This window comes from Falco peregrinus, chromosome 8, assembly GCF_023634155.1.
Source record: "Falco peregrinus isolate bFalPer1 chromosome 8, bFalPer1.pri, whole genome shotgun sequence".
Taxonomy (NCBI): domain Eukaryota; kingdom Metazoa; phylum Chordata; class Aves; order Falconiformes; family Falconidae; genus Falco; species Falco peregrinus.
The window spans coordinates 27,614,818-27,641,241 of record NC_073728.1 but is presented as its reverse complement, the minus strand read 5'-3'; the positions used below and the strand labels follow the sequence as shown (position 1 = coordinate 27,641,241).

Sequence of the window (26,424 nt, the reverse complement as noted above, 5' to 3'; positions counted from 1 at the left end):
ACAGGTTTAACCACCCAAAAGCTAGCTAACTAGTGTAAGCTGAGTTGTCCAAGGCTATTGTGTAATCCATGAAAGAAGAACCTTAGGTAAGTAACTGATCCTTCTTTTTATGATCTTCAGAGATCATAAGTACCTGATACTTGTGGTTGTGTAGAGTGAGTAGGTGACTGGTATAGATGCTTATTTTTTAGATAGCTGAATCTGTCACCCATATTCTAAGGCTTTAAACACTATCAGGTTCCTGTAAGTTTACAAATTTGCTGAAATATGTTCTTAAAAAATTGTGTTCCTAGATGCTGTGCAGAAGGGAACAAGGCAGGATGATTTCTTGCAGTAAATTCCTGTCTATTCATGCATTTATGCCATTGCTTATTATGGAATGAATCCTGTGAAAATTCCACTTCATTACATCCATTGACCAGTATCTTAGTATGCCCCCTGTTCCTGAAAGCTGGCTACATCTTGAGTCTGGAAGTGTAAAGAAATTAGGAAGAGCAAGGAGGAGCTAGTATGTTGCTGACAACATGCATGAATAGAACGGTGAGTCTGGAAGCCAGTGGCCGTGTGAGTTGCCTTCTAGCCAGTGAAGGTAGGAGTGGTTCTTGCTAGACACAGAAGGAAGCGGAATCAAAGTTAAAAGGGATTGTTTAGGATTAGAAACTCCAGGTTAAACCTGTTCAATTTGTCTACATTTAGCACCTGAGTTTTGATGGTCCCTGCCATCTCAGGTTTCAGAGGTAGTCATCTACTCTAAAAAAACCAGGAACAAGTGGAGGCTGTGTCTACTCAGTCTGCTCAGCTCTTGCAACTGCACACATAGAGATTTCAGATGCAAAAGCCTGAAAAACACATTCACAACAGGGGATTTAGTTTTTTTGCTTTGTGAGTTTAATTCAATTCCCTAATGTTGTTTTAATATTGGGTTTTTTGTATCACAAGGGCCATTACTGCAGCTTCCAGCAACATTTTTACTCTCTTTCAAAATAATTATGCCTTAAATCATTACGAGTGTTTCCAAATCAGTAGTCTTCTATGACTGCCTCCTTTTGAAAGTGTGCTCTAATATGGATTGGAGTCTTAATGGCAGCATGAAAGCACATCAGTATTGATGTGTAGCATATGGTCTGGATTTTCTTTATTGGCAGCTTTTCGGCATGAATAGAGGGTTTTGTTTGCTTTGGTTTTGTTTTTTAAATTAATGTCATGTCTGCCAGCCAACAGGGGAGCAAATCTCTGCTGTATTCCTAGTTTACTGAGTAGTTACCTTCACACTTGTGTCTGATTCACCCAGTACAATGGGCTTGGAAAAATTATTCTCCCATGTACATCACATGTTTTTATGTATGTGTATGCATGCACTGGTATCTGTGTATCTCTATGCACATACACATACATCTCTACTGCTATCCCATACCTTTCAACATTTAAGTTGTTTTTAAATGTTTAATTAAGTTTGTTTTTAAAATTCTCGATGGAATTTCCATAGCCTGCCTCATTAACCTCATCTCTGTCCCTCTGCTTGACTCCCTGGCTGTGTGCACTGTCTTTACACTTTGGTGAAAAGCCTTCTCCTCTGTAGCTCCTACCATCTGTTCCAACTTTGATGTACATCTGTCAGGTCCCTTCATTGCCTCGCTCTTTTCAAAGCTGAGTTGCAAACATACGTATATTCTGTGCCTTACCTGTGCACATTTGACTTCTTTCCATTTGCTCTTAAACTGGTAAAATTTTCTCTTGTGTGCGTACTGAGTTTTATTGACAAAAAAGAAATATTTTCTTTGAGGGACAATAAACTGACAATAACTGGAATATCTGGTTGGGGTATATATCTTGTTGCCTAATTTTGGAATGTAAAGAAATCTCTCCCGTATGACTTATTATAGAACTGCATTGTAAAGGTAAAGTGAAGTTAAAAAGCAGAATAAATGCAGATGACTTTCATTCCCTGGATTTTCTGAATAATTTTCACAGAACTCATTCCAGTGAGTGTAGGAACACTCATTTGTATTACTATTCTTGTTTAATATATATTCTTTAATATATTTTTATATACACATATATATAAATATATTATTGTTTAATATAATTACTGATATCCTTAGCTGATTGTATCTTTCAATCCACTTGTGAGCTGGAATATTTGTGAGGAATATGAAGGTAGTTTCTTTAATACAGAAGATATTTTACATGTACTGTATGAAGTCAGGCATACGGGCATTATATTAAAAGCACATAAACTAGAAGTTTTTCTTTGCTCAAATTGTTTCTTGCAGTGTTTGCAGCATAAGGCTTTTCACCCCAATGAGCCATTGCCACCAATTGAACAGCGCCTTTTAGAGATGCTGGAGATGCCCTGTGTGGTAAAAGAAAGGTGTCAAGCTCCTCTTGAAAAAGTAAGAGCACTTTTCCCCCTAAAGGAAGTTGTCAAGAAAAAAGAAGAGAAGACTGCTCAGGACATCTTCAAAGACAAGTAAGTTGGAGATGTATTATGGGTTTTTTTTAAAACTTTTACATTTCAAATTGGTTTTGCTGGATGGAGCAGGCTCAGCATCTTTTGAACATAAGATCAGTGAGTTACACACTGAAAAAATACTGAAGGGTAGGGAATATTGTGGTACCACAGTATATCTGGGGTATTTTGTGAATAGTGCTGGTCCTGCTGTTAGGGGGCAAGACACACCAGGAACCCGTCTGTAGCTTCCTCATGGCTGTATTTGTTGTCACAGAATCTGTCAGGTTGGAAGGGACCTCAGGAGGTTTCTTTCTGAGCCTGCTGCTCAGAGCAGGGTCATCTGTGAGATCTAAACAGATAACTTGGGACTTCAGCCAGTCTGGTCTTGAAAGCATCCAGGCATGGAGACTGCACATCCTCTCTGAGCAACCTGTTGCATCACCTACTGTCTCCTGGTCAAACAGTTAGTCCTACTGGTGGTTACAAAGTAGTTCAAATACGCGTAACAGAGGGTCTAATTTAGTTTAGAATAAATGCTGCAGAGCTTTAAATTAGCTGTAAAGACGAGTCTTCCTTCTCAGCATGCCCTATTTAGGTTGTTCTGTAGCTTTCATTTTTGAATACCGAATAAAAAGAAAAGCAGCTTCATTATTATGTGCTGTGCAATAAATGTGGATGTACTGAAAAATCAAACTGTTAGGGACTCTTCCTGGAGCATCTGTTGTCAGAACAGTTTTTAAGATAATTGTTTAGCGTTTTTTTATTACTTACACTATTTACTTTATTTGTGGTGAAAATATGAAGAATAAATGGTTAATTGCTACTGTATTGGTACTGTCACCCCAGCCAAATCAATCTGCTCAAATAAAATCTGCTTCTTAGACCTCAGTTTATTGAATGCCTGTAATATAACTAGTGAGTCTCCTGGGATGTTGGAGAGTTCTCAGTTATCTCCTCCTCTCTCCCTGTTGTCCTTTTTAGCTCACTCCTTTCAGTGCTAGGAACACTGTCTTTGAGCCTTTCTGAGGCCTTGTGTAGCAGAGCTGTCATACATGCTTTACCTTGGGTTGGCTACAGCCTCCTCGGCATGTTATCTTTGGAAAGACACAACACAGGACTTTTCACATTACTGCTCTGGAATAATGACCACATTTCTGTACCAGACTGGGAAATACTTTCCTTTTCATTTCATTCATTGCTGTGTGTGCCAATCTTGCCTTGGCACAACTGTGACTTCATCCTGATAAAATTCTGTTGTCCTTGCTCTGTGCTCCAGCTTCTCTGTGTGTGTACATACATACATACATACATTCATATGGGTATTTAGATAAAAAAAAAGGGGGGAGCGTGATGACACAACCTTGGGTTCAAGCAAGCTAAGGAGAGATCTTAAACAAAAAATGGTGACCCATTACTAAAGGCAATCGATTTGACAAGCAAGAAGGAAAGCTATTTTGTTTAAAAACTGATTTCCTTTAGAGGGGTGATGAAAGCAGCTGTAAAAATAATTGAGATAGAAATTGGTGTAGGGCATTAAAATGATTTAAACACACACCCCCCACCCCGCAACCTGTAAGAGAGGCAAAAGGGTACACACTCAGCTATGCAAAGAAGGATGAATAATATGATATTTTTTTATATAATTGCAAAAAAAAAAGATGTTATGGCTGTAGTAATGAATGAGAATAGTAGTATTGTCGTTACTACATCAGAAGTGTTAACTGTATGTTTTTGTTCTGCGTTTGGGGAAAAGCTGAGTGTTGTAATTAAATCATGTGATAAAGTACATCACTCTGCAGCAATGACTAAGGACAATGTTAAACAGCAGATAACGTTCAAGTTATTAAAATGATCAGATCTAGATAATTTGCACCAAAGTGTTTTGAAAAAGTTGGCTAGAAGGTCTCCTGAACATAATTTTTGTTTTCTAAAACTAATTTGTGTCTTATCTCATCACATTGGCCAGATTAATCTCTACTTAATTTTTAAGGTCTAATGGGATTAAGGCAGCATAAATATAAGCATGATATCTTAATACAGATTTTAATATTCAGCATTCGTTTCACTTATGCTAAGCTCTGTGTAGTTTAAAACATTCAGCAAAATAGAAAGCATTTTACTTTTTCCTTCTTAGGTTGGCTTTGGAGAGGCTGTTATCTCATCCAGCTTTGCAATATGTGAGAGGCTTCTATATAAATGTAGAAGTGGGTGTTTTAAATTAATCTTGTATTTTATTAATTTTTCTCAAATAGTAGTTGCACGTTTTAAAGTTTAAAAATACTGTTAATCAGTGCATTACCAGTAACAGATTCTAAACGTCAGATCCTTGGCTGGTATAAATGGGTACGGATTCATTAGTTTCTGCTGTACTGCACTGATTAATGACAGGTATAGATTTGGTCCTAGATAGTTAAATGCAGCAGCATCATTTATGTTCTCCTCCTTCCTCCAATCCCAAAGCATTTCGAATCAGTAAAATTAATGCAGGAGGGAAAAGATTTCAAGGCATTGCCATTGATTGCAAAACACCTTTTAAAGAAAAAGTACTCTGAAAGAGAACTTTCGTTGTTCTTTGCACCTTTCATCAAACCACATCAATATACAAGAATTGTGGTTCAAGTAGAAGTTCTAAAATCACTGGTGTTAGGTAAGTATCAGTTTCTCCTTTTTACAGACGGGCATATTGGCTGCCCAAAACAATCAAGCAACTTGTTCAAGGTCAGCCAGAAAGTCAGCAGAGTTGAGAATGAAGCAAAGTATCCTATCCTTGTCCTGAGGCATAACCAAAGTCATCATTTCTGCTAGAGTGATAAGTAAGGTTATGCTGGATGACAGGAGTTGCTGAGAAGGGTTTTCATTTCAGTAGTGACAAAATTAAGTAAAGGACAGAGAAGACTAGTGAAACAAAGTGGGTTAGACACAGATTGTAAAGTAGGGAAGGATTGTGCTATAGAAAGGGAAGACTGCACAGGTTCTTTCTAATAGTTCGTTGCTTCTGTAATGTGCAATGCAATTTTTAAAACTAGTTCTAGCCTTGTAGAATGCAAAGTGACACCTAGTCCAGGTTCTCTGGCTTTGTCCCTACGTCATCAAGCAGTTCCTTCATTTCTCTGCAGTAACAAAAAATTTAAGGAAAAGTTCTTACTTTGTCTTGGGATTCCTTGAACAAAAATACTGCTGTTTAGATCACTGAGTAGCTTTCAGTCATTCTTAAACTGATTTTCTGTGTCAGTAGCCACAGTTCTGTGAAGTGACACAGAATGCACTGATTTTCTTCCCCTTTTGTGATTGCTTGGATTTTTTTCGGTTGCCAAGATGTGCTCTAAAGTTTGGCATATGTTAGATGTTACAATTAAGTTCCTAGTTTGAATGTACACCTTGGTCTATGTACATCTGTAAGAACAAAGCAAGAAAGTGGCCTAAACTTGCAATAAGCTTTTTGAAAGCATTTTGAGATGTAGCTTAAAATGTCCTAGGAGAGTTCTTACATACTTAGTCAGGTTTTGCCTAGTAGGTGTTGACTGCTGTAAGTGGAAGTTTGTAAAGCTTTTGTGTGCTGATGGAGAATGTGGGTCATTAGACTCAAAAGCCCCTGTGTAAACAGGTTTGTAGTAGCTATCCATTCCAAGATGGGAACCAGGAGGTAATTAATTTCTTTCCTACGTGTTAAGTTTTCATTACCATTTCATATTTAGAGCGAATCTGGTGAGAATACTAAATGCCATGTAATATACTGTAAAACAGTAAATCGTATGCTGTGAATTATGAAGGTTAAATCACTTTATTTGGAACCTGTGTATTGACTGCAGGTACGCTGTATTTAGGGAGGTAGAGAAGGTGTGTGTAAGTAAATTCACTCCTGAAATAAACATGAATAATCTTGCACCTTCAACAAGCGGTACCTTTTGCTTTATGTTAAGATAGAGTTTGGTCTCACTTTCTACCATCTGCTTTGTGCAACCTGTGGGGAAAAATGAGGCAGGTTTCGTGTTAATTTTCAGACAGTTATATAATTTTGTCCAGCGTTCAGTGTATATTTCATTAATTTACTGACTCCCTACTTAATAGGCAGGACAGTTTAAGAGTTTATGTTTTTGTCCTTCTCGTTTGCAGCAGTGAAGATGGACCCATTCCTAAGAAACCAAAAATTGAAGATGAGGAAGGTAGCTTTACCATCATGAAACTTGCTGAAGGCAATATCACCTCTGTAAGCATATTTTTACAAATCTGATTATTAAAGGGCGAGATTCATTTATCTAAGTGTATTGTAGTGAATATACATAATTCCTGGTAAATGGAGAGTTCCTAGCTGAAATATGACTTAATACTGTCTCCTTGTAGATTTGAGACCGCTAGAGATTGTAAAGACAACTTTCTCTGCCTGTAGGAGCACGTTAACACAAGCTTCCATCAGTCTTGGATATTTTAGGACAGAATTCTCCCCTGGTGTCTAGAACTCCAAAGGGCAAGCCTAAGGATCTGAGAAAAACAGAATCTCAGAATTGGGGTTTAATTGTTGAATTTTGTTCTTGCTCTTTCTTATCATCTGCAACATAGAAATTGCCTCTGCATATTTAATCGAAGTATTGATGTGATTTAAAGATAGTTCCCTGCATTGGTTGGGGTTCTACATCACAAGTTTGTCTTCATCTTGCTGCTAGGTCTAAATAAATTCCAGATGTTGTGTACAGGGGTAGATTAAGCCTGTTTCATAACTGTGTATGTACCTTCCTTGATCTGATTTTTTTGTATTACGGGGGAAAAAAGTGATTTAATATTGAAATAACTTCACTTGTTTTCAAATGTGCTATCCTTTAAGGTTGGGTTTTAAAATGCGTGATTGAGATTTTTCAAAATATTTAAAATCTGAAAAGGTTTAAATATTCTGTACTCCTAATATATATTTCTGAGATTTCCTGAAAAGTAGCATTGCCAAATTTAGAAGAAGCATGAAGAGACCAAGCAAGCTTATTGAAATATCTATGAATTATTTTGACAGCAAAGCATAAAAATTTTAAATAAACTTAGGAAAATCTTGATTTCTGAAAGGGAATTTTAAACAGTGTAATTTTTTTTTTTTCTTAAGTTATTGCATCTGTTTTTCAGTAAGTGTTTGTTTATTTTTGACCTGGCTTTAGTTCTTTTGTAAGGTTTCTGCGCTTCAGTGCCCATTTAGAGGTTCAGCTTTAAGATGTCAGACTGAGCCAGTAAGGGTGGATGACTTGAGTGTATGGTTTTAATTTTGAGCTTCCTATTGGAGTGGCAAACCAGTGATTCTGTACCTGCATGCCTGGGAGCTCCCATTCCTCATTGTGTCTGTCAAGATTAGTGAGAGGCCTGTGCCACAAAAAGCCTCCAAGCTGAGCTAGCAGGTAACCTGAACTACTGTGCTTCTGACCTCTAAACCCCAGAGAACATGGTCGGCTTATAGCAGTGCAGCGCAGTGAGTTCATCTTGCTCGTGTCGTATCTAAGCCTTGCTAGGAGTACTGCGTGTTACACATTGTAAGAGTTGCATTTTACGAGTCTGCATGCAGAGAAGTGTAGAGCTTCTGTTTCCGTATTAAAATAAACAAATGTAAAGGTTCTTGTTGCCTCACAAGAAGAAAAATTTGGATATTGGCAGACAGTTGTATCAATTTTTGATCTTTTGTAGGTTGGCAGTGTCAAGCCAGCAGAAGATTTCCGAATTCTGGTGAGGCAGAAAAATACTAACTTCGAAGACGGTAAATGACTTTTATCTATCTTAATAATGTTTAGTAGCATCTTCAGGGTTCAGTGGATGCAATCCATTTGTCTAAACCTAAGTTTCTAATGCTATGTGAGCTGCTCTGAATCTGTTCTCGGCATGCAGCAGGGCAGGGTTTTGATACAGAGGTGAGGAAGAATATGAAGCACACGTCAGCTACTGACTTGCATGCCGTAAGTCTGAAAATGCAATGGAATTATCATTTGTTTGTGTGGTATTTCCCTACTGGAATAGCTATACAGAGGTGTATGTAATCTAAAGGTGTCTTGAAAGAATGCATAATGTGGGTGGGGTCCATTTTTCTTTTAAAGGGTGATTTGAAGGTTGTGGCAAGATACCTTACTTGCTGAATAGCATTTATTTTCAAAGAGAAAGATTTGTAGAGGTGCTGAAGTGAGGAGCTAGGTGTTTCAACAAGGCCTGTGGTTCTTTTGGACATTGTTTGAGGAGGCTGTTTGATTTGTGATAGACTGTTAAAGCCTACATAGCTGTTTGTCTCCAGAATTTCTAGACCTATAAACCAGCTAGCCAGCTTTTTACATGGATTTGCATTAGATCCAGAAGAAATTGTTAATTGAAAAAATATTTAGAATTGTTTTCTCAAATCTCAGATATATTAAGATGCAGTAAAAAAGCATTGTACAATGTATTAGAATACAGAAACTGTGAAACAGTTGACTACTTTGTCACGGTAATTAATTTTATCATGTTGGAAAGCTTTAAGGCAGAAGTAAGTCTAGTGATTACCCTTGAAGATGGTTTAACTAAAGAATGGTTAAATATCTTCACTTGTGCTGGATAACTGCACTACATATTCAGATGGCTTCTGAAATTTTGAGCAATTTGCTTTTATTTTATGTGTGATCTGCTCTGTAATTATAAGGTGTAGTTAGAATGTAGTGCAGTCACCCATTTAAAGGAGAGATAGAAGCCAATATAAACAAAACCATGCTCTGCATACTATTTTTTTTCCTCTGCATGATCTCTTTTTTGCTTTAGAGCCTTTTAGGTACCTTAATACATAGAACATTACAGACATGTTTTTAATGGCTTGCTGTATTGCATTCTGGTTATGTAAATAGTAAACTCTGCCCTAAAACTATTCAGTGGTTCTAAGGATATATTTTTTAATATAATTTTATATCATATTTATTGATGAGACTTTTTTTTTTTCCCTCTGCTAGAACATGTGAATTGTGAAACGTCTTTGCAGGAAAGAACGATCTGTGGCATTCAGATAGTTTATTAAGAAAAAATCAGATTTTGTGTGTCAGGATACAGGTAGGAGAACTACTAGGTTGCATCCTGGTTTCCTCCTTTCTTGTAGAAAAGGAGCATTCAGCGTAGTCTCCCAAACTGAATAGTCTACACTCTCATTTTAAAACAAAATAGCAAGAGATTCCCTCCATAGGAAGGAGAAAGACCTTACAGCTGTTTGATTGAGTGTGTTTTTTCTGGGTAGATAGAGAAGTTGTAGGATTAAGGACAGTTGTACTTTAAATACTGACAGTACAGTGGCTTTTTAATTAAGCTGCAGGTTAATGGCACGCATCCTCTTCAGTCTTCAGCAAGTGTATCACCAAAATTATCAAAGTTATCAAGACCAAAGAATGACAAGGGGAATTTTTTTTAACAGCTTGTAGGAAGTCCTGATGGTATATTAATTGTTGAAAATGAGTACCGATGGATCTCCTGCAGGTGGCTGTGATGGGATTTGATGATGATTAGGGTTTGTGCCATTCGTAGGAGAAGCCTAAGTGCAAGTTAGCCCATGTCTGATGCTGCATCTCACAGCAGACTAGAGGAGGAGAAACGATGCACTTGCTGTTACTGAGAACTGGGTCACTAATGTGTAAATACATATTTTTATAAAATCTTATAAAGTTAAGATACTTATAAAGTTTCAAATTGGTAAGGGTCTTAGGGATACATTTTCTGAGACTGGAAGCTCAGTTCCTGAAACAGTAGTCAACTTTGGTTTTAATTGACATCTGTATAGTTTATGTCAGTAAAGACCCACTTACGGCTTACGTGATGAGTTGTGTGCGGTGGTGTCAGCTTACTGGCTAGTGTTGGTTGCTCTTGTAACTAGTATTGTGTATCCTCTCCAGATATCTTTGCTTTGTTATTTGTGTTCATGGCCAGATAGATGTAATTTTATGCAGGTCTTATTTTGAGCAGGTTACAAGTGCACAGTCATCACAAAGGGCAATCTTCTGATAACAGCTTCTGACATTTTTGTCGATGAATGCAAATAAAATAGATTAGTTTGCCTGAGTAGAATCTGTTACTCCCAAGGGTGTACAATGAGTTTCTTCATTCCTGTGGCTGCAAGGAAGATTCTCAAATGCAGTGAGTGCTCGCCACCTTTGTAATGCCAAAGGAGTGGCCGCGTGGCTATCAGTGGATCCTGTTAGACTATTTACAGATTTCCATTCATTTCTGCATTTCTGGAGAGCAGGTGTCTGATATGGTGTATTTTCATAGGCTTCTGTAGAAGATAGGGTGTCTTAATGAGGAGTAAAAAAAGGTCTTGACACATGCATAGTATTTTCTTTCGTTTACAATTTTTCTGTGTGAGTTTATAGGCCAGATGTCATTGCATCTTACAGGACTTCTATCTGAGAACATGATGCCTGAAGTCCTGTAGTTGAAAGAGCTTTTTTTTATTTTACTGATTGTAAACAAAGAGAGACATATGCAATGACAACTGTACAGTTTATGGACATAAGAAAAAATGTCCAGAGACAAATTGTGCCATACTGTCATTTTTATATTTATAGCAAACTTGTTAATATTTTTATTCCTAGGCATTTCTAGAAAAGTAAAATTAAGAGAGTTAGTAATTACATGTGTAGATTTTAGTAAATATTCCATTGTTCCTGAGGTGCCACGCTTTTGCCATGGCATGTAGATAGCTTCTTAAGTAACATGTAAAATACTGTTTTTGCACTGGATGCTTTGTACAGGTAGAAGAATGGTGTCATAAAAGAATGCTGCATAAGGGATTTGCAGGGAGAATTTATTAAGCAGTTGCAACAAGAACGATATTTTGTTGCAAGATTTTCTGTAGAAATGTGTCTAGTTAACTACCTTTCTAGACCTAAGATAATTTTTTTATAAAAATAGTATTTACTTTCAGGTTTTGTTGGCATATGTCTTTGCAGTTTGCCTGCATTTTTATCTTACTGGATGTTTTTGTGTGTTTTGGGGACTATTCATGCTCTACTGATAGACAGGCCAAATGCAATGACTGGTTTGATGAAAATGATTCAGTCATTAGAAGAGTATTTGCAAACCAAATACTTGAGTATATAAAAACACTTTGAAGTTTTCTGTATGTCTGCTTTACAGAGAAGATGAAGCCAGATTAGTCTTTGAAGGGCATAGTGATTGGGTGAGATGCAAAGCTCTGAGTTGCAGCAAACAGAATTCAAATTAAATGTATAGGGAGAAAAGAAAAAAGAACTCGCAGTGGTGGTAGTCAAGTATGGAAAGGGGCGCAGAGAACTGGGAGGCTCTCCATCTTTGGAGCTACTCAGAACTGAAGTCTGTGGAACACTGACCCATCTGATCCTCAACAAACCTGCTTTGAGGGGGAATTTGGTCCATATGTCCTTCAGACATCCAGCCTAAATCATTCTGATCCATACCCGCAGGCCATTTAGAGAGACTGTTTCAAAATTGAACAGCACCTCATAGGACACTGGAGTAGTTCAGCAGCTCTTGATGTTAAAATGCTTATTTCTTGGCTTAAAGGAAAAGGAAGTCCTTAAAAATTAGGACAATTTTCAGCTTAGAATCTCTTTTTTTAGTTACAAAAATATGATATTTACGGAGAAGTAGCTAAAAATTATCAAGTAGTTTAACTGATTTGTCAGTTACTCTAACTTTAAGCACTGTCCACGAATACAAATCGTTAACACCACCAGTGGATAAATCAAAAGATTGACAACAACAGGAGTCTTCCATCTACAGAATATTTTTTTTTAACCTGATTAATTTTTTTAGGGTGGAAAAAAAATCCCCAAATAATTGAACTTGGACTATAATACAGTTTTATCTATTATTATTCTGTGATCTTGTTGGCATAGTAATCAAGACTAAGGACTGAACTGAAAAAATATGAAAACGTAACTACACTTTTGTACTGAAACTATGCAGAGATAACAAGTGAATATAATTGCTCATGGCATATTTCACAAGAAGTAACAGCACGGGTGAATGTATTTTAGTGTAGCAAATGTATCTGAATGCCAGTGGCGAAGAGATTAAATTCTGTTAGAACTAAAAGATCTTCTGTTCAAAGATAATTATTTTTTTTCTGCGTGTAGTTCTCCAGCCTTTAATCACTATATTTGTTATCTGACCAATCAGGTACAGTAGAAGGAGGAAGCAGAAGATTAAAATTTCTTGCAATGTTCTGCAGAATGAGGTGGTTATTAGTGCTGGAATTACAGTTTATGCAAAACGTAGAAGTTTGTTAGTTCACTTCCTTCAGTATGTGTGTAGGATGAGGGAAGTTGGGAGGAAAAAAAAAAAAGTTGTTACACAGTAGTGGCCTGAGTAGGTTGTCAGTTTGTAACTCTAGGACGTGTTCTTCAAAACCTCAATGCCTGAGATTTGTCTGGGACACGTCAGAGTTAATGCTTATATCCACAGCATAGTTAAATAGACGTCTTTATGCAGAACATCCCTTTCTCTAAACCCGGGGACACCTATTTTTTGCAGCACACAAACCCAGAGATTCACATTAATGAAAAGGCGATGACAGGCAGCAGGAAATCAACAAAGTTCTCAGACCTAGGAGTGTAAAGGAGCAGAGTCCGCTACGGAGAACTCCGTGTTATAATCCTTATCCACAGTCTTTCGTATTGTCTTTTGCCCCCTGAAGTAATTCAGTAGTCTAATCGGAACACAGGAATTTTATCTATTTTAGATCCATCAGTCATAGGCCTGTCATTTAAGGGAAACCCGGTGGACAGACCCAACTTTAGCCAAGCTGTTTCAAGATGTTAGAAGAATCTGGTGTAAAATACTGTTGCTGTGTAACCTGTTTCCTGCATATATTATGGTTTTTCAGTGCCTAGTAAGACATTATAGGGTTTTTTTGGGTTCCTTACAACGGATTTGAGAAGGAAGCAGCCCACAGTCAGTAGAAGGAAAAAGACTTCTGATGCCTGCCAGTGCAATCAAATGGAAAGGGATTTTTTTAAAAGAAAATAAATGCAAAAGTAGAGTGTCTGATAATTTCAAGCAGTATGCTGGAATCATTCTGACAATAGACTTTTATTGCACAGTCAGAGTGCCTGGGGTTTTAATTTAACACATCAATGAAAAGGCAGCATTAAAAAAAAACCACCACCACCACTGAAAATACCAGCAGGACTTGCTTTTATTAGTGCAATTCGTAAGAAATTAGAACATTTAATGAGAAAATTGTTAACCATGAAAAAAATGGACTGACTTAACTTGGAGAGCTTACGTAGTGAGACTTCAATTTAGTTTGTCAGCTACTGGTAAAATAAATGAAAAGTGAGCTGATCGCCTCTGGAGCAATAGGCATTTTATCACACTTTCTTGTGTGATAGCTGCTGTTGGACAGAACCATTATCGGTCTCCTTTTGTAGAAACTCTGTAGTCAAAAGCTATTGGGAGAATATCAAATATGTCTTGTTTCACTCTTTTCAGAGATGCTGTCTTTCAGATTCAGTTCAATTAGGAATTTTATAGAACATAAACGTAACAGCTAGCGCTGTGTGTGCTTACAGTGAGCAGAGTGCAATACAGTATTTAAAAAATACCTGCTTCTTGGTGTGTTTACTTGTCCTTGTCTCTTCCATCAGTCTGGAGGATGATGTTCTGTGTGGATGTTTCCATGGCTAGAATACTTGCAGTGACATCTATGCCCATAACATCTGAACATAAGAAGGGCTATAGGTCAGGCTAAAGGTTCAGCCAATCCAGTGACCTGTCTTTAACAGTGCAAGAACACGACAGGCATATGCTGTGACTTGTCCAGAATGCTTTCCTGCATTTTCTTCCTCAATAGCAACATCATCTTTGATCTCTCTTGATAGAGTTCCTCTTTTAAGAGTTCTAAGAATTGGTTCAAGCATTTCTTTTTAAGCTGTTAAAACTGTAGCATCCCCCAGATGGTAAAGAGGTTAACTGGTTTTGTTTGGGGAGGGACTTTGTTTGTTTGTTTGTCCTTAACCCAACTTTTTGCTCTTGTTTTGAGAGAGGCAGTGGACTATCGCTCCCTATTCATTCTTTTTCACAGTGCTTCTGATTTATAGATCACTGTTGTATCCTCCTCACATTTGTCTTTTCCCAGGCTGAGGTATCTGCCAGAGGGTTAAATCAGACAGTTCGACATCTGTAATTAAAAATGAAGAAAATAAAGTACTAAAATCCAGCAGAATTTAATTGGGCTTGCAGAGCTCTTGGTGACAGTTTTGCTTGTCACTTTTGCAGCGTTTTACATCTACCTGCCTTTTAGGAGCTCAACAGTAAGGATGAAACTGGTGTTCCCTTCTTTTTGGTGGGAGTCTCGTTGTTTGCCTCTGCTTTTCTCTGTCAGGCATGCACAGTTTATAATTACTTCTTTCCATAATCATAAACAGCATTGCCTTAATGAAAAATCATCAAACTACCTGTATGGAGACAAGATATACTCAATAACAAGGTAGTATTTTAACTGCAGTCACCCTACAGATATTTTGACATTGTTACACCTTCGTTATAAATTTAACTCTTTGGTTGAAATATGCACCTATTCAAAGGATGTTTAGGGGATATGCTTGCGTTGTAGAACAATAACCACCCTCAGCTTTAGCATCCCAGTCCCCAATATTCTGGTTTTACTTTCTATCAAACACTTTTTATCTATTTCTTGGCTTTCGGGGAAAGACTTTTGCCTTGGCCAGGCTTGGGTTTCTTCCTAGTTAGATCTAGCTTTTCCAGAGAGGCTGAAGTAGTTGTCAGTAGCTTAGATAACAGTTATCAACTTGAGTAGCTTGAGGCGGTATGGGTATGATTAACTCTTTAGATGCCTGTGGAATAGAAAAAGAGGAATGTAAAGGAAAAATATTTTTTTGCCTTGAAGGTGTGCATTCTTTGATTTATTTCTCCTGGTCTTTCAGTGAGTCAGCAGTTGATAAACCGCATTGATCAGTTCCTGGAAAATAAAGGTTCACAGTACTACATGAAAGGGATCAATTGTATCAGAGTTTTCCGAGAGGAGGCCATGAAGGTAATGTTACTATGTGAAAACTCTCATCTCTTTCACCTTGAAGACATGATGGGCCTGTTTGCTGTATTAGAAACTTGATAATTTATTGCTACATCAAAAGGAATCGATTCATAGATTAAAATCGGTTATATTATTTGAAAATTTAGAAATATATTTGCATTTTATGTTTCTTTATTCTTACTGGAATGGGGACTAGCTTCTCTGATATTATTTGCTGCTGTTTGTTTTCTTTTAAACATAAACCCAGAAGGCCTGTGATGTGATGCTTTTAAAATAAAATGAAGCGATCCTACGAATGTCTTCTTCAATAAAGCTAGTTACAAGAAAGTCTGCCTAGCTTTCTGGAAGGCCGTTTTTGTGGCTTATCTTTCATTTGAACTCTTGGTTTTATTAGAGATAAAAACGAAAATCAGTAGTGATTTTTGTGTTCAGCATAATGTTAGATAATTTCATAAAGAACTAAATTTGCACTAAAGTGCCCTTTAGCATTTTTAATATTGTTTGTCATTGCTGTTATTTTTTTCAGCTGTCTAAGGTGAAGTGCTTTAATGATTTTCTGCAAGCTCTTAAATCAAAGGTGGAAGATAAATCCTTAGCTGATTTCTGGGAGATCATGATACAAGGTAGGATGGCATTTTTAAAAAAAGTATCTCTGTTTGTACTATCCATTGTAGAAGAGAAAACTTTGTTAGCAGTGGGATGCTTAAATTAACCTGAGCAGCATTTTGATATGGTTCATTCCTTCAGCCTGCTTAAAAAAAAAAAAGGGGGGGGGGGGGGGGGGGGGGGGGGGGGAGAAATTTCACATTGTAACTTCCTTTTTTGCACTAATAGTTTCATATCGGCAATATTCATAATGGTGTGCCAAGTGTTGTTGAAATGGTAACGTAATTGTGGAAGAAGAGACACAAATTAAAGGGCAAGGAGAAGATGATACAATTTCAGATGAATTTCAAAATAAATGGAGAAAACTCATGCAGCAGAGATATAAAAAGATTCTTCCAAATTAAGCTTTAAAAAAAGGCATAGATACATTGAAATACATCACTGATCATTTTGTATTTAAGCAACCTGAAGGGCAGAATATGTGGTAATATCACACCTACCTATGATTAAACTGGGAGATACATGGCAGTGCAATTTTAAAAGACATTCAGAGACTACGCAAGTGATAAATAAAGAAACATTTTCACAAATATGAAACATGGTGGAGTAAAAAAATCTTTTATGTCATACTCTTGTTTTTTATTGGAACTAGTGCTAAGAAAATCTGTTAAATGCCCAGCTGTGTTCCTTAGGGGACGTGCTATAAAATGCAATGATATGCTTTTGTATAGCACCTTTCAATGTGACAAACTTCAGACGCTCTGTAATGTCTACTTTGTCCAAATTTCAAAATACAAGATGGGAATTTGTTTAGCAACGCAAAACAACAGCACAAGACAACACTGAAAGAATATTATATTCAGTTGGTATTGTAGTGGACCTTCTCTGAAGAAATTTGAAAAAAGAAACAAACTTTGAAAGTAGGAAACTTGAGTCTTCCGAAGCAGTGCTGGAATAACTTTTGATTGCTATAAACCAGAGTTTTTGACAAACTGGACTATGTTTTTTGGGAAAAAAAATTACAAATACAGAGGTGGTTTACAAATAGATTATTTTCTTGTGAGAAGATGATAAAATCATGGTGCTTTATGCATAATCTAACTGCTCTCACTAGGTAGCTGAAATGGCTTTTCGCTTGCTGCTACCAAAAGCAGTTCTGCTTCCCTTGCTTCTTGCCACGTGACTCACTGCCTCTTTTCTACCAAAGGTGGCATGCATTGGGCCTTTTCATGAGCAACTGCAATCACCAAAGGAGGATGGATGTGAGTTAGTGGCTTAGGAACAAGGCAGATCTATTTGACAAGTTCACTTGCCTTATGAAACCCTGCCACGTAGTTCTCTGGGCACATTAAGGTGACATTACACTTCTGCTGCTACTGAAACGTTTAATCAAACTACTGTTCTTTGCTCTCACACCCACAACTTCTTTATTCAGGCACAAGCATTTGTGTAGCCAGGTGATGAACTGGACTAGAAAAACAATTGTGGTAAAAAGTAACTGAGTTTTTTTTAATATTTTTTTTGGGGGGGGGGGGGGGGAGGGTCATTGCCAAGGATGGTGGTGTTGCCACAATCAAGGAGAAAAGTCGGGGCAGGACCAGCAATTTTGGTAGTCAGAGTGTAGATAATCACAGCATAAGTGTTTGTATGTTAGGAGTTAATTTTTCTAAGGACCTAAGAGCATGCTGTGAATGACTAGAAGTGTAATTTCTGTTAGATTTTCAGCATTTCATCTGTGATTTAGGATTTCAGTGTCTCATTAGTTTGATTGTCATAATATTAGCAGTTTCCTAAATGGATACTTCCAGAAGCTCATGAATATGCTCATTAATTTATTTTTATATCATAGTTTATATCATAGTTGACTCATTTATGCAAGTCACATTTTCCTTTTGAGCAATATTTTTTTATTTTTGCTGGTGATGATGGCACATTCAGAAGTTGGAATTTGGAAGACTTTTAATTTCTAACATTAAGTGAATTTTTTGAAAGCCTTCTAATGATATTTTTGTATCTCTCATATATTTCTAGACAGAATTTCTTTGATCACTAAAGATGAAGCAGAGGAAAGTTCGGTGACTACTGAAGAGGCTGAAAAGGTATCATTTTTTTAATGAACATCTATGTGTATAGAGCCTTTGCTGTGGAACAGGAGATTCTTTCTTATGTGGGTAAGTCTTTGGGTGAATGAACTAGGATCCATGTGAAGGAAGAAGAGTGTGCTTTTGCCACACAATTTAAATTGCCCCAGTTCAGAGCAAAAATAATTCTCCTAGCATGTGCCACAGCATTTGCTTTAATTTGTCTTTAGAAAGTAGTATGGATTGATGATATTATCTGAAAATATCCTCTATAAAGAATAGTAACTTCAGGAACTTAGGGTAGTGAAACAGCAATAGACTATTTATATACGCAAGATCACTATTCAGCCTTCATAGAAAGAACTGTGAACTTACTGTTAGCACACAAGTTCAAAAATCAGAATACTTTTTTTTGTCTAAAAGTGTTAACTGTAGCAATATAAAGTTGTTACAACTAGTTTTCACCATATGTGTGATCATATCAGTATTTTCCACTTTATGCAGCTCTTGTGGATTGGTGGACATAACAGATTATGCTGGTATTATTATTGGTGAACATATTAGATCCTTTCGGGAAACAAAAGTTTTGGAGTTTGGAGTGTTTGCAGGTATTATTTCTACAGAAATATAACATTTCAGAAACTGCAGTGATGAATGAAGGATGTCACAGTTACAAAGGAGTGACATCTAACAGGCAAAATGGTGCGTTCTGTTTGAAAGAAAGCAGAATTCAGAACTGCTGTCAAAAATTGTATTTGTGTGGACAAGGAAAGATGGGCATTCTTGTATCAAGCTGCTAGCCATGATTTTAAATAGTTTAGGAGAAAGGCAGTCCCTGTATTACAGACCCCTGAAGGTAAAACTGCGGCTAAAATCACCAAGTACTTTGCAGAGAAGCAGCTTTTCTAAAATATGCCACATTGGTGTTTTGTTTTTCACAACTTCCAGGCCTTACATTAGCAGTAACTAAAGGGAGTAGAAGTATGTTCTCCATGAATGAATTAATGAGTGGGTAAAGGCTGTATTTTAGAAACGTCTTTTTTCATCTGTAACAATTCACCTCAAGATGAAGAAGGCACAGAAATGTCATGAATGTGAAAAGATAACGAACTAAGATTCCAGAAAGCTAAGTACACGTGCAGAGTATGAGTGACAGAATATGATGTTTTTTCTAGTCACGAAGGACCTACTGGCTATTTCCCATCACATATAATTGTATAGAGCAACTTTTTTCCCGGTGGTGGTTTTAAAGAGTATCAATTTTTATGTATTCCAAATGCTGTGAATTTATCTTGGAAACTTCCTAGGACAATATTTTTCTTAAGAACTTCACTTTCTAGTCTGAAAATACCATTGATGCTCAAAACATGCTAATGCTGTGTGAAATAGCCACCATTCCTTAAGGAAATCTCTCCTAGCCATGAAGACCTTACAGCAAATTATTAAGAAGTCTTAACTGTGAGCTTGTGCTGGCTAAAAAATATTGTACATGCATAGGATTGCAGCACAAAGTATGAAGTGCCAAGGACTAGTTTTATAGTTGCTAAACTAAGCTGGAGCAAAGCATTTGTAGATTGACTGCCAAATTACTTTGCTGTTTAACATCATCTTACAGTCAGCCAGGTGTTGCAATACAAGAAATTATTTTGTGATTGATTGAAGGTCCAACAACAGCCATAACTTCCCTTTAAAACAGGGAAAGAAGATTGCATGAAATCAACTCTGCAACAAACATGACAGTTACCTTAACTTTCAGAATAAACGGGTTGTACTGATTGCTAACTAGGCAGTTGGCAATCCCACTTATTCACTAGATAACCACCTCTGCACACACTCCCCAGATCCAAAAACAGAACCCTGATTTGCCATTGCCTGTGGAGGGTTTAAATGACTTTTTACTTAAGAAAGGGAAGACTGCATATTTTTGGAGTAATATCTGCAGGGATAGAAAATTTTGTCTTGAGGTTAGGGGGATGATCTAAAATCTAGTCCTCTCTGGTCCAGTTAAACCCTGCCACAGCTTTCCTGTGTCATACAAAGGCAGCATTTTCCTGGGTCTATGGTAGATTGCAAAAATGGTTAATTTGTTTTCTCTACTGAAGGCGATACCCTTCACTAAAGGGTTATATTGGATCTTTTAAAATACCACACAATAGAGTAAGATGCAAGTTTTCTTTACCTCTGTAACAGGTAATGTGCAAGCATGTAGGTCAAGAGACTGGCTGTTACTGTGGTCCTGTGTGATACAAAAGCCTTTTGTACACAGATTGTTAGCTGATAGGAGTTTCAGGACTATTTTGGGTTTATAGGGTTGGCGTTTTGAAGGAGAAAGGAGGACTTACAAGGCTGCTTATTAGAGAGGTAACATGTAAAAATTTTCTTTTCCTTTTTGGTTGAACTAGGTTATCCATGCATATTTTCCTACCACTAAGAAAAATTATTTTAGAAAGGTTGTTTGTTTTTTTCTTTCTGTAATAGTGGAGATACTCTCTTTAGAGCATGAGGATGATAGGTTAAAAGAGCAGAAATGTCAAGTGCTTTTTCTAGTTGCTTTGGGGAAGATAATGGATTTCAGCAGAACTATTATATGTAATTTGCTTTTGCTTAAACGTAAAACAAGTTTTGGAAAAAACTCAACTTTAAATGTTCAGCATTCAAATGAAACTTCAGGTTTCGGTTTATTACAAATCTTCATCATACATGTCTTTAGCTTTTAGCTTTCTTTACCTAATTTATTGTGGGAAAGCTAATTTTGAAAACTGAAAAATGTGCTACTTTCAGAAATCCCACTGTACTCCTTTAACTTTGTAAAATGAAACTTGGTCTGGTACAAAAAGGCTTTCAGAGCTGACAATGACTAGCTTTCAGTTTCATAGTATGTGCTTTTATATTACTACTTGTTTGAGAACTTTTCTGGCAAAAAAAGGTAGAGGGACATGCAGCATCTTGAAATTCCAGTTCCTTCAAGTCCTGCCACCTTCTCTTCACTCCCTCCCCCCCGCTTTTTTTTTTTTTTTTTTTTTTTTTTTTTCTCCTTCCCCAGCTACAAATCTATATGGTAAGTTGAACTCAGCATGTTGACATGAATAGTGTCTGTGGAGTAAGCTTTCTGCATTTCTCTTGGATGTTGCTGTTTGGGATGTAGGAAAGGTCTGACCTTTGGGTAATGAGACAACTAGGCAGAGGTGGTCTACATCCTCTGTCCTCTGTGCTAACCAAAAGCAATGTATTTGGTTTTCATCCTAGTGGATTTGATATCTAGTATTTACCCACAAATGGGATGCACAAGGTAACTTCTCACTGTTTTATCCCTGTCTAAAGCTGTCGTTATTGCTCTAGAGGAGGATCAGAACATTTTGTTTGCGCAAAATAATAGTTAAGATTTTTACACTGCGAAGTATATTGTCTCAAAGATAGGCAGTGCTCTGATAGGGCTCCCATGGCCTTCTACACAACCTCAGAGGCTGTTACAGTTAAGTCCTCAGGTCAGACAGTAGCTTGCTTTCAGGAGCCAGCTGTTCATACAAAAGAGTTACATAAACTCAAAGTGGGTATTTATAGCCTGTTTAGTGTGGTTATTTTCTAACTAGCTGTTCTCTTTCATCTACAGTAATGGCAAAGTTGTTTCTGGATTAAAGATGATGGAACTGAAAGTCATGGAATGTGGCTTTTCTTCCTCAGCTTTCGCAGCTGTTTTTTTATCTGGGGCAGGGTTGCTCCTGGCTTTGTGTACTTGTTCTGGTGCATGTTAATAAGAAAAAGAAAATTTATAATTTTATGGTAAGGATATCGGTAAAGAGACCATAAATAAAATTGTAGGCAACTGGATGCTTTTTAGGCAAGAGTCAAGTATTTGTTTATGGGTTTTTGTTGGGTTTTTTTTTTTTTTTCAACCATTCTAGCTAATTTTTTTTCCCTATTGTGTTAGGGCAAGAGAAGAATAATTCAGAGGTGGTTGTACTCTAGGTATTGTCTGTGTGTTTGGTTCTGGTTGTTATAGTATCCGGGCAACTTACCTTGATCTTCTGTTTATGAAAGTCATGTTTTAAGTGACGGGCATATGGTGAGTTGTATCAGCAGCTATGGCAATAGAATTGTACATAATGAATTTTCTATTTTTAAAGACTGGCATTCTAACTATCTTGCGTGTTTGAGGTTTTTTTTTAAATTCATGTCTTTGTTCATTTGTTAAATGTTAATTGAATTAAATGGGAAACTTCTAATTTCCACACAGAGCTAGAATGTTGTACTTAAGAAATTTGCTAAACAAGCCATTGATCAGCTTACGTATTTAATCACATCAGTGGTGGGGCAGTTTGCTGCCCTTTAGCATTTTGTAGCTACATAAAATGTTACTTTAAAAATTATCTTTAAGAACATAAAGATGGTTGTCATACTGTAATGGACAAAATTCCATCTATCCCAGAATCTCATGTTTGTCAGTGGACAGTAGCAGATGGGTAGGGAAAAGTGTACAGGCTCAGACTCCGGCCACTGATGTCTCAAGTACTTACTGTGCTTGAGGGTGTTTCTGTGGACTTAGTAGACTTCAAAGGATTTCTCTTTTATGAACTTTCCCCATCTCCTGGTGAGGCTAGGGACTAATACTTGCAGCATCTTTCTTACAATGTATTCTACAGCTTAACCGTATGTTGTCTGAAGAACCATATCCTTTTACCTGTTTTTCAACACACTTCACCATAAAATCCTTTAAAAGCAAGTCTTATAAAATTTCCTGTAGTTTAAGATGATTTTGGAGGGTGAAAACCAGGACAACCTTCCTTCATAATTTTTAATTGAAGGTAGTTTTGTTTTGATATAGGAAGGAGACATTCTGTTAACATTAAGGGTCTGAGTTTTGTCAGTATCATACAGATATCTTTTGTATTTTCAGTTCTTGGCTCCAAAAGAAAAGAAAAATGAAACTCTGCCTCCCACAGATGATGGTGGTGATGTTGATGATTTGGTGAGTACCATGAAGAGATGATGTGGCTTTAGAATTAAACTGTAACTGAAAGGTGCAGTGAGAGAGAACAGTTCTTAAAGTAGTAGATTAGAGTGCATGGATTAGAAAACACCTAAGGAATTTAATCAGAAAAGAGCCACATGGAATTACTTATTTGCTATTGTAAAACATAAACAGGTGTATAATTTCATAATGGCAAGTTATGGAGTAACATAGGGGTTTATGTAGGGTAAACATGTCCGCTAGTGTCAAAAGAGCCAGTGAGGCTGTTAATTTGATAGCAGATTGTTATAATTTATTATAATAGTATTCTCAAAGCTTATAGATCTAGAAGAGCTACTTATGCAGGTTGAAAACTGAAAATAATTTTTAAAAAGGTGTTTTAATCTTCTCAATCCTCTCTATATAGACTTGCTGAAATTCAAGCATTTCAAGAGGATTTTTAATAAATATTTTAGGTATTTTTAACATATTTGAGTCATTACAAATCTGTCTCCAAGGCTTAAGCTGATGGTGTAGACAGTTTTAAAGACGTTTTTACTACAGGCAGATTTGTACTTTCGGACTGCATTTTTTTTAAACCTATAAATTTCGTGTATGATTATGTGAAGACGAGAGTTTTAGGTTTGTTTTTATTTCATAGCAGTTTAGTATTAAGTTCTGTGCAGTCCATTTATGTTACACAATAAAGATTTCCAAATGTGCTTTGTTTTCTGAGCATTAAACACATGTAAGAAATAACTTTAATTCAGTGCTGCTTCTTCCAAATCTTTTTCTACTATTTGCAGCTGGACATGATGTGACTGGGCGGTATATGGTGACTATACAAGCAACGTTTTGGAAGAGATCTCCCTATGAGATGGGGCACAAAAGAGGATGCTGATGAGAAGACAGTATATCCGTCTTTATTTTCTTGACTGAGAGTGGAAGTCCCAGAAACATTTCCAATTGGTATAAATGTCATCTGACTTTTGAAAAGTAGAACAAAAGGTTGAAATAATCTGAAGTATTTGTGAAGTAATGCTACCTGTAAGGCGTCTCTCTGTTGTTTTTCTTTAGCACACTGAGTCTAGCTTATCCTTGGTATTGCTTTCAGCTAAACACTACTAAATTTAATGAGAATTTCCACTGGCGCCTGAAATTCTTCTTGGATTACCTGGGAAGGAAGACAGAAATGTCAACAGTGAGGTTACCAGGTAATGCTGAATCTTTAGTGGATGTAAATCCATAGCATTATTGTTAGAGAAAGGAAAAAGTCTCTATTTTCATGCTCTTTTCCTATTAAAAAATAGAGGGGGAAAAAGCCCACAAAGGCTTATCAGAAAAAAATTCTAGGCCGGGGAGTCACAAAGTAATAATTTGAAATACACCGAAGAATCTAAAGCACACAGCAAAGCCAAGTGTGCTGATCTTGCCATACTGTACCCAAATCAGTAGTTATAGTCATCTCTACTACAGGTTCTCTATGCTGTCAGCTCAACAGCAGCTCAACTCTCTGTCCCCTTCTGTTATACATTTTCCTGTTTCATGTGCTGGGATTTCTGATTTTTTTAGACTTTTAACTAGTACAGTTATTGTAGATACTCCTTATGCTAGAAGGATGAATGAATCAATTATCTGCATTTCATACACTGCACATAACTGCTAACACAGAGCAGAACAATCCATGAAAGCTGTACTCTGACACCTGTGATAGGTAACTGATAACAGTTAACATTGGTAACCAAAATGGAGTACTGTCTACACAGAACATTCCGAGTAGTCAAATACTGCTTAGAAAGAGATACTCAGATTTGATCACAGACCTGGAGAGACACCAATAATACCTTCACAGATACGCTTTTTTGTTACAACCACATTAATTCCTTTAAAAGCTGTTCTTTCATTATTGCAAATGTTTAAACATACTGTGCAAACTGGTATGAAGATCATAAAAAAGAAAAAAAAATATCATGAGCTGTAGTTAAAAAGTGTTTTGGAGTATCTGCACTTCATACTGAACAACAGCTCCTGTGTGGGAAACAGCAATTGCTTCTTGCCCCTGCCTCCCTATACAGTGACCTGCTCTCTCCTGTCTTACATCCTATCCTGGCTGAGTTCATGCAGACTTTGAAAGGGTTTCTCGGATGCAAATGGCAGGGAGTAGGTGATCTTTCCAGACCTTTAGAGCATAGAGAAGACAGTTTTCAGAATTGTAAATAAGAAGTATCTGGTCGGTCCATGTTTTTTAATGTCTTTTGAGGCCAGTTAATAGAGTATAACACTGGCTGGGGTTTCTTTTTACATTTTATTGATTTGTTTGATGAATAAAAATTTAAAAATTTGCTTTTGTTTTCTTCAGAACCATGTTTGCTAAAATCAGATGATTAACTACCTATGCAGTACCTAAGAGAAACTATCAAAAGTCCCCTTTCTGGGCATACAATGGAAACACTGAACATGAAAATCCCTCTACAGAAGCTGAGTGTAATTACTTGTTTTATTCTTTACAAACTCTAAACTTCACAACACCCCAATAAAATATTTTTTACTGTTTTACAGTGATGATAAGTCTTGGTCAAGACCAGGCAGGATATAGAATTACTTTGCAAATCAAAATGAGCATTAGGACTTTTTGTTTCTTTTTTGAACCAGCTGACCACATTTTTAGAGAGTATTGCTTCTTCAAGCAGTAAACAATGTAGTTCATGGAGTATTATTTCATAGATCACCTTGCTACCTGTACAGCGCATTCAGGCTCAGTATGGTAATTGAGGTGCTAGTACTGAAAAAAGGGGAACGGGAATTTATGACTCATCATTAAAACAAGTGAAAGCAAATTCTTAGAAGGCAAGCAAAGTGTCTTTCATTCTGCCCAGCCTTCTGGGTATCAGTCATCAGAAGCTTGTGATATGTCTTACTGAGAGTCTATCAGGTAGTAATCTGATTTTACATTTGTTCTTTGGCAAAGGGCCAGCTTCTGGGTTCTTATTAAATGACTGGAAGAGACCTTCCTCTTAGTCTAAGCACCCATTTTCAGTTATGAAGTCTGACCTAGTTACTTGCTAATTACATTGAGCATACTTGTTCTGAATTGCAGTACTGGCCAGTCTTCAGAAGCCATAGAGCAGTTAGTGGTCCACTTCAAAAGCAGACGTGCAGGAAACACCATGCAAATTTGTTTTCTTGCGAGCAGCAGAACATCCGTTGTCCTGCACTATATAGCCAAGAGAAATTATCTAAAAATATGGCTGTGGTTTTTGTATATGTTACAGATTTATTTTCTTTTTTCCCCTGGAAGGAATGCTTCTCTGGAAAGCTGTTTGGGTGCTAGTAA

The 26,424-nt window shown here is 36.9% G+C and overlaps 1 protein-coding gene across 1 annotated transcript in view; it reads left to right on the top strand.

Moving 5' to 3' along the window:
- The window catches only part of XRCC5 (X-ray repair cross complementing 5), a 54,380-nt gene extending 28,946 nt beyond the window's left edge, over positions 1-25,434 (top strand). Inside the window, exons 14-21 of the mRNA XM_013299359.3 lie at positions 2,274-2,470; positions 6,566-6,659; positions 8,108-8,177; positions 15,346-15,455; positions 15,982-16,078; positions 18,093-18,160; positions 23,037-23,108; positions 23,897-25,434. Of these exons, the coding sequence (XP_013154813.2) occupies positions 2,274-2,470; positions 6,566-6,659; positions 8,108-8,177; positions 15,346-15,455; positions 15,982-16,078; positions 18,093-18,160; positions 23,037-23,108; positions 23,897-23,911 (723 nt within the window). The 3' untranslated portion in view covers positions 23,912-25,434. The remainder of the gene's footprint in view (positions 1-2,273; positions 2,471-6,565; positions 6,660-8,107; positions 8,178-15,345; positions 15,456-15,981; positions 16,079-18,092; positions 18,161-23,036; positions 23,109-23,896) is intronic.
- Positions 25,435-26,424: the final 990 nt, after the last annotated feature.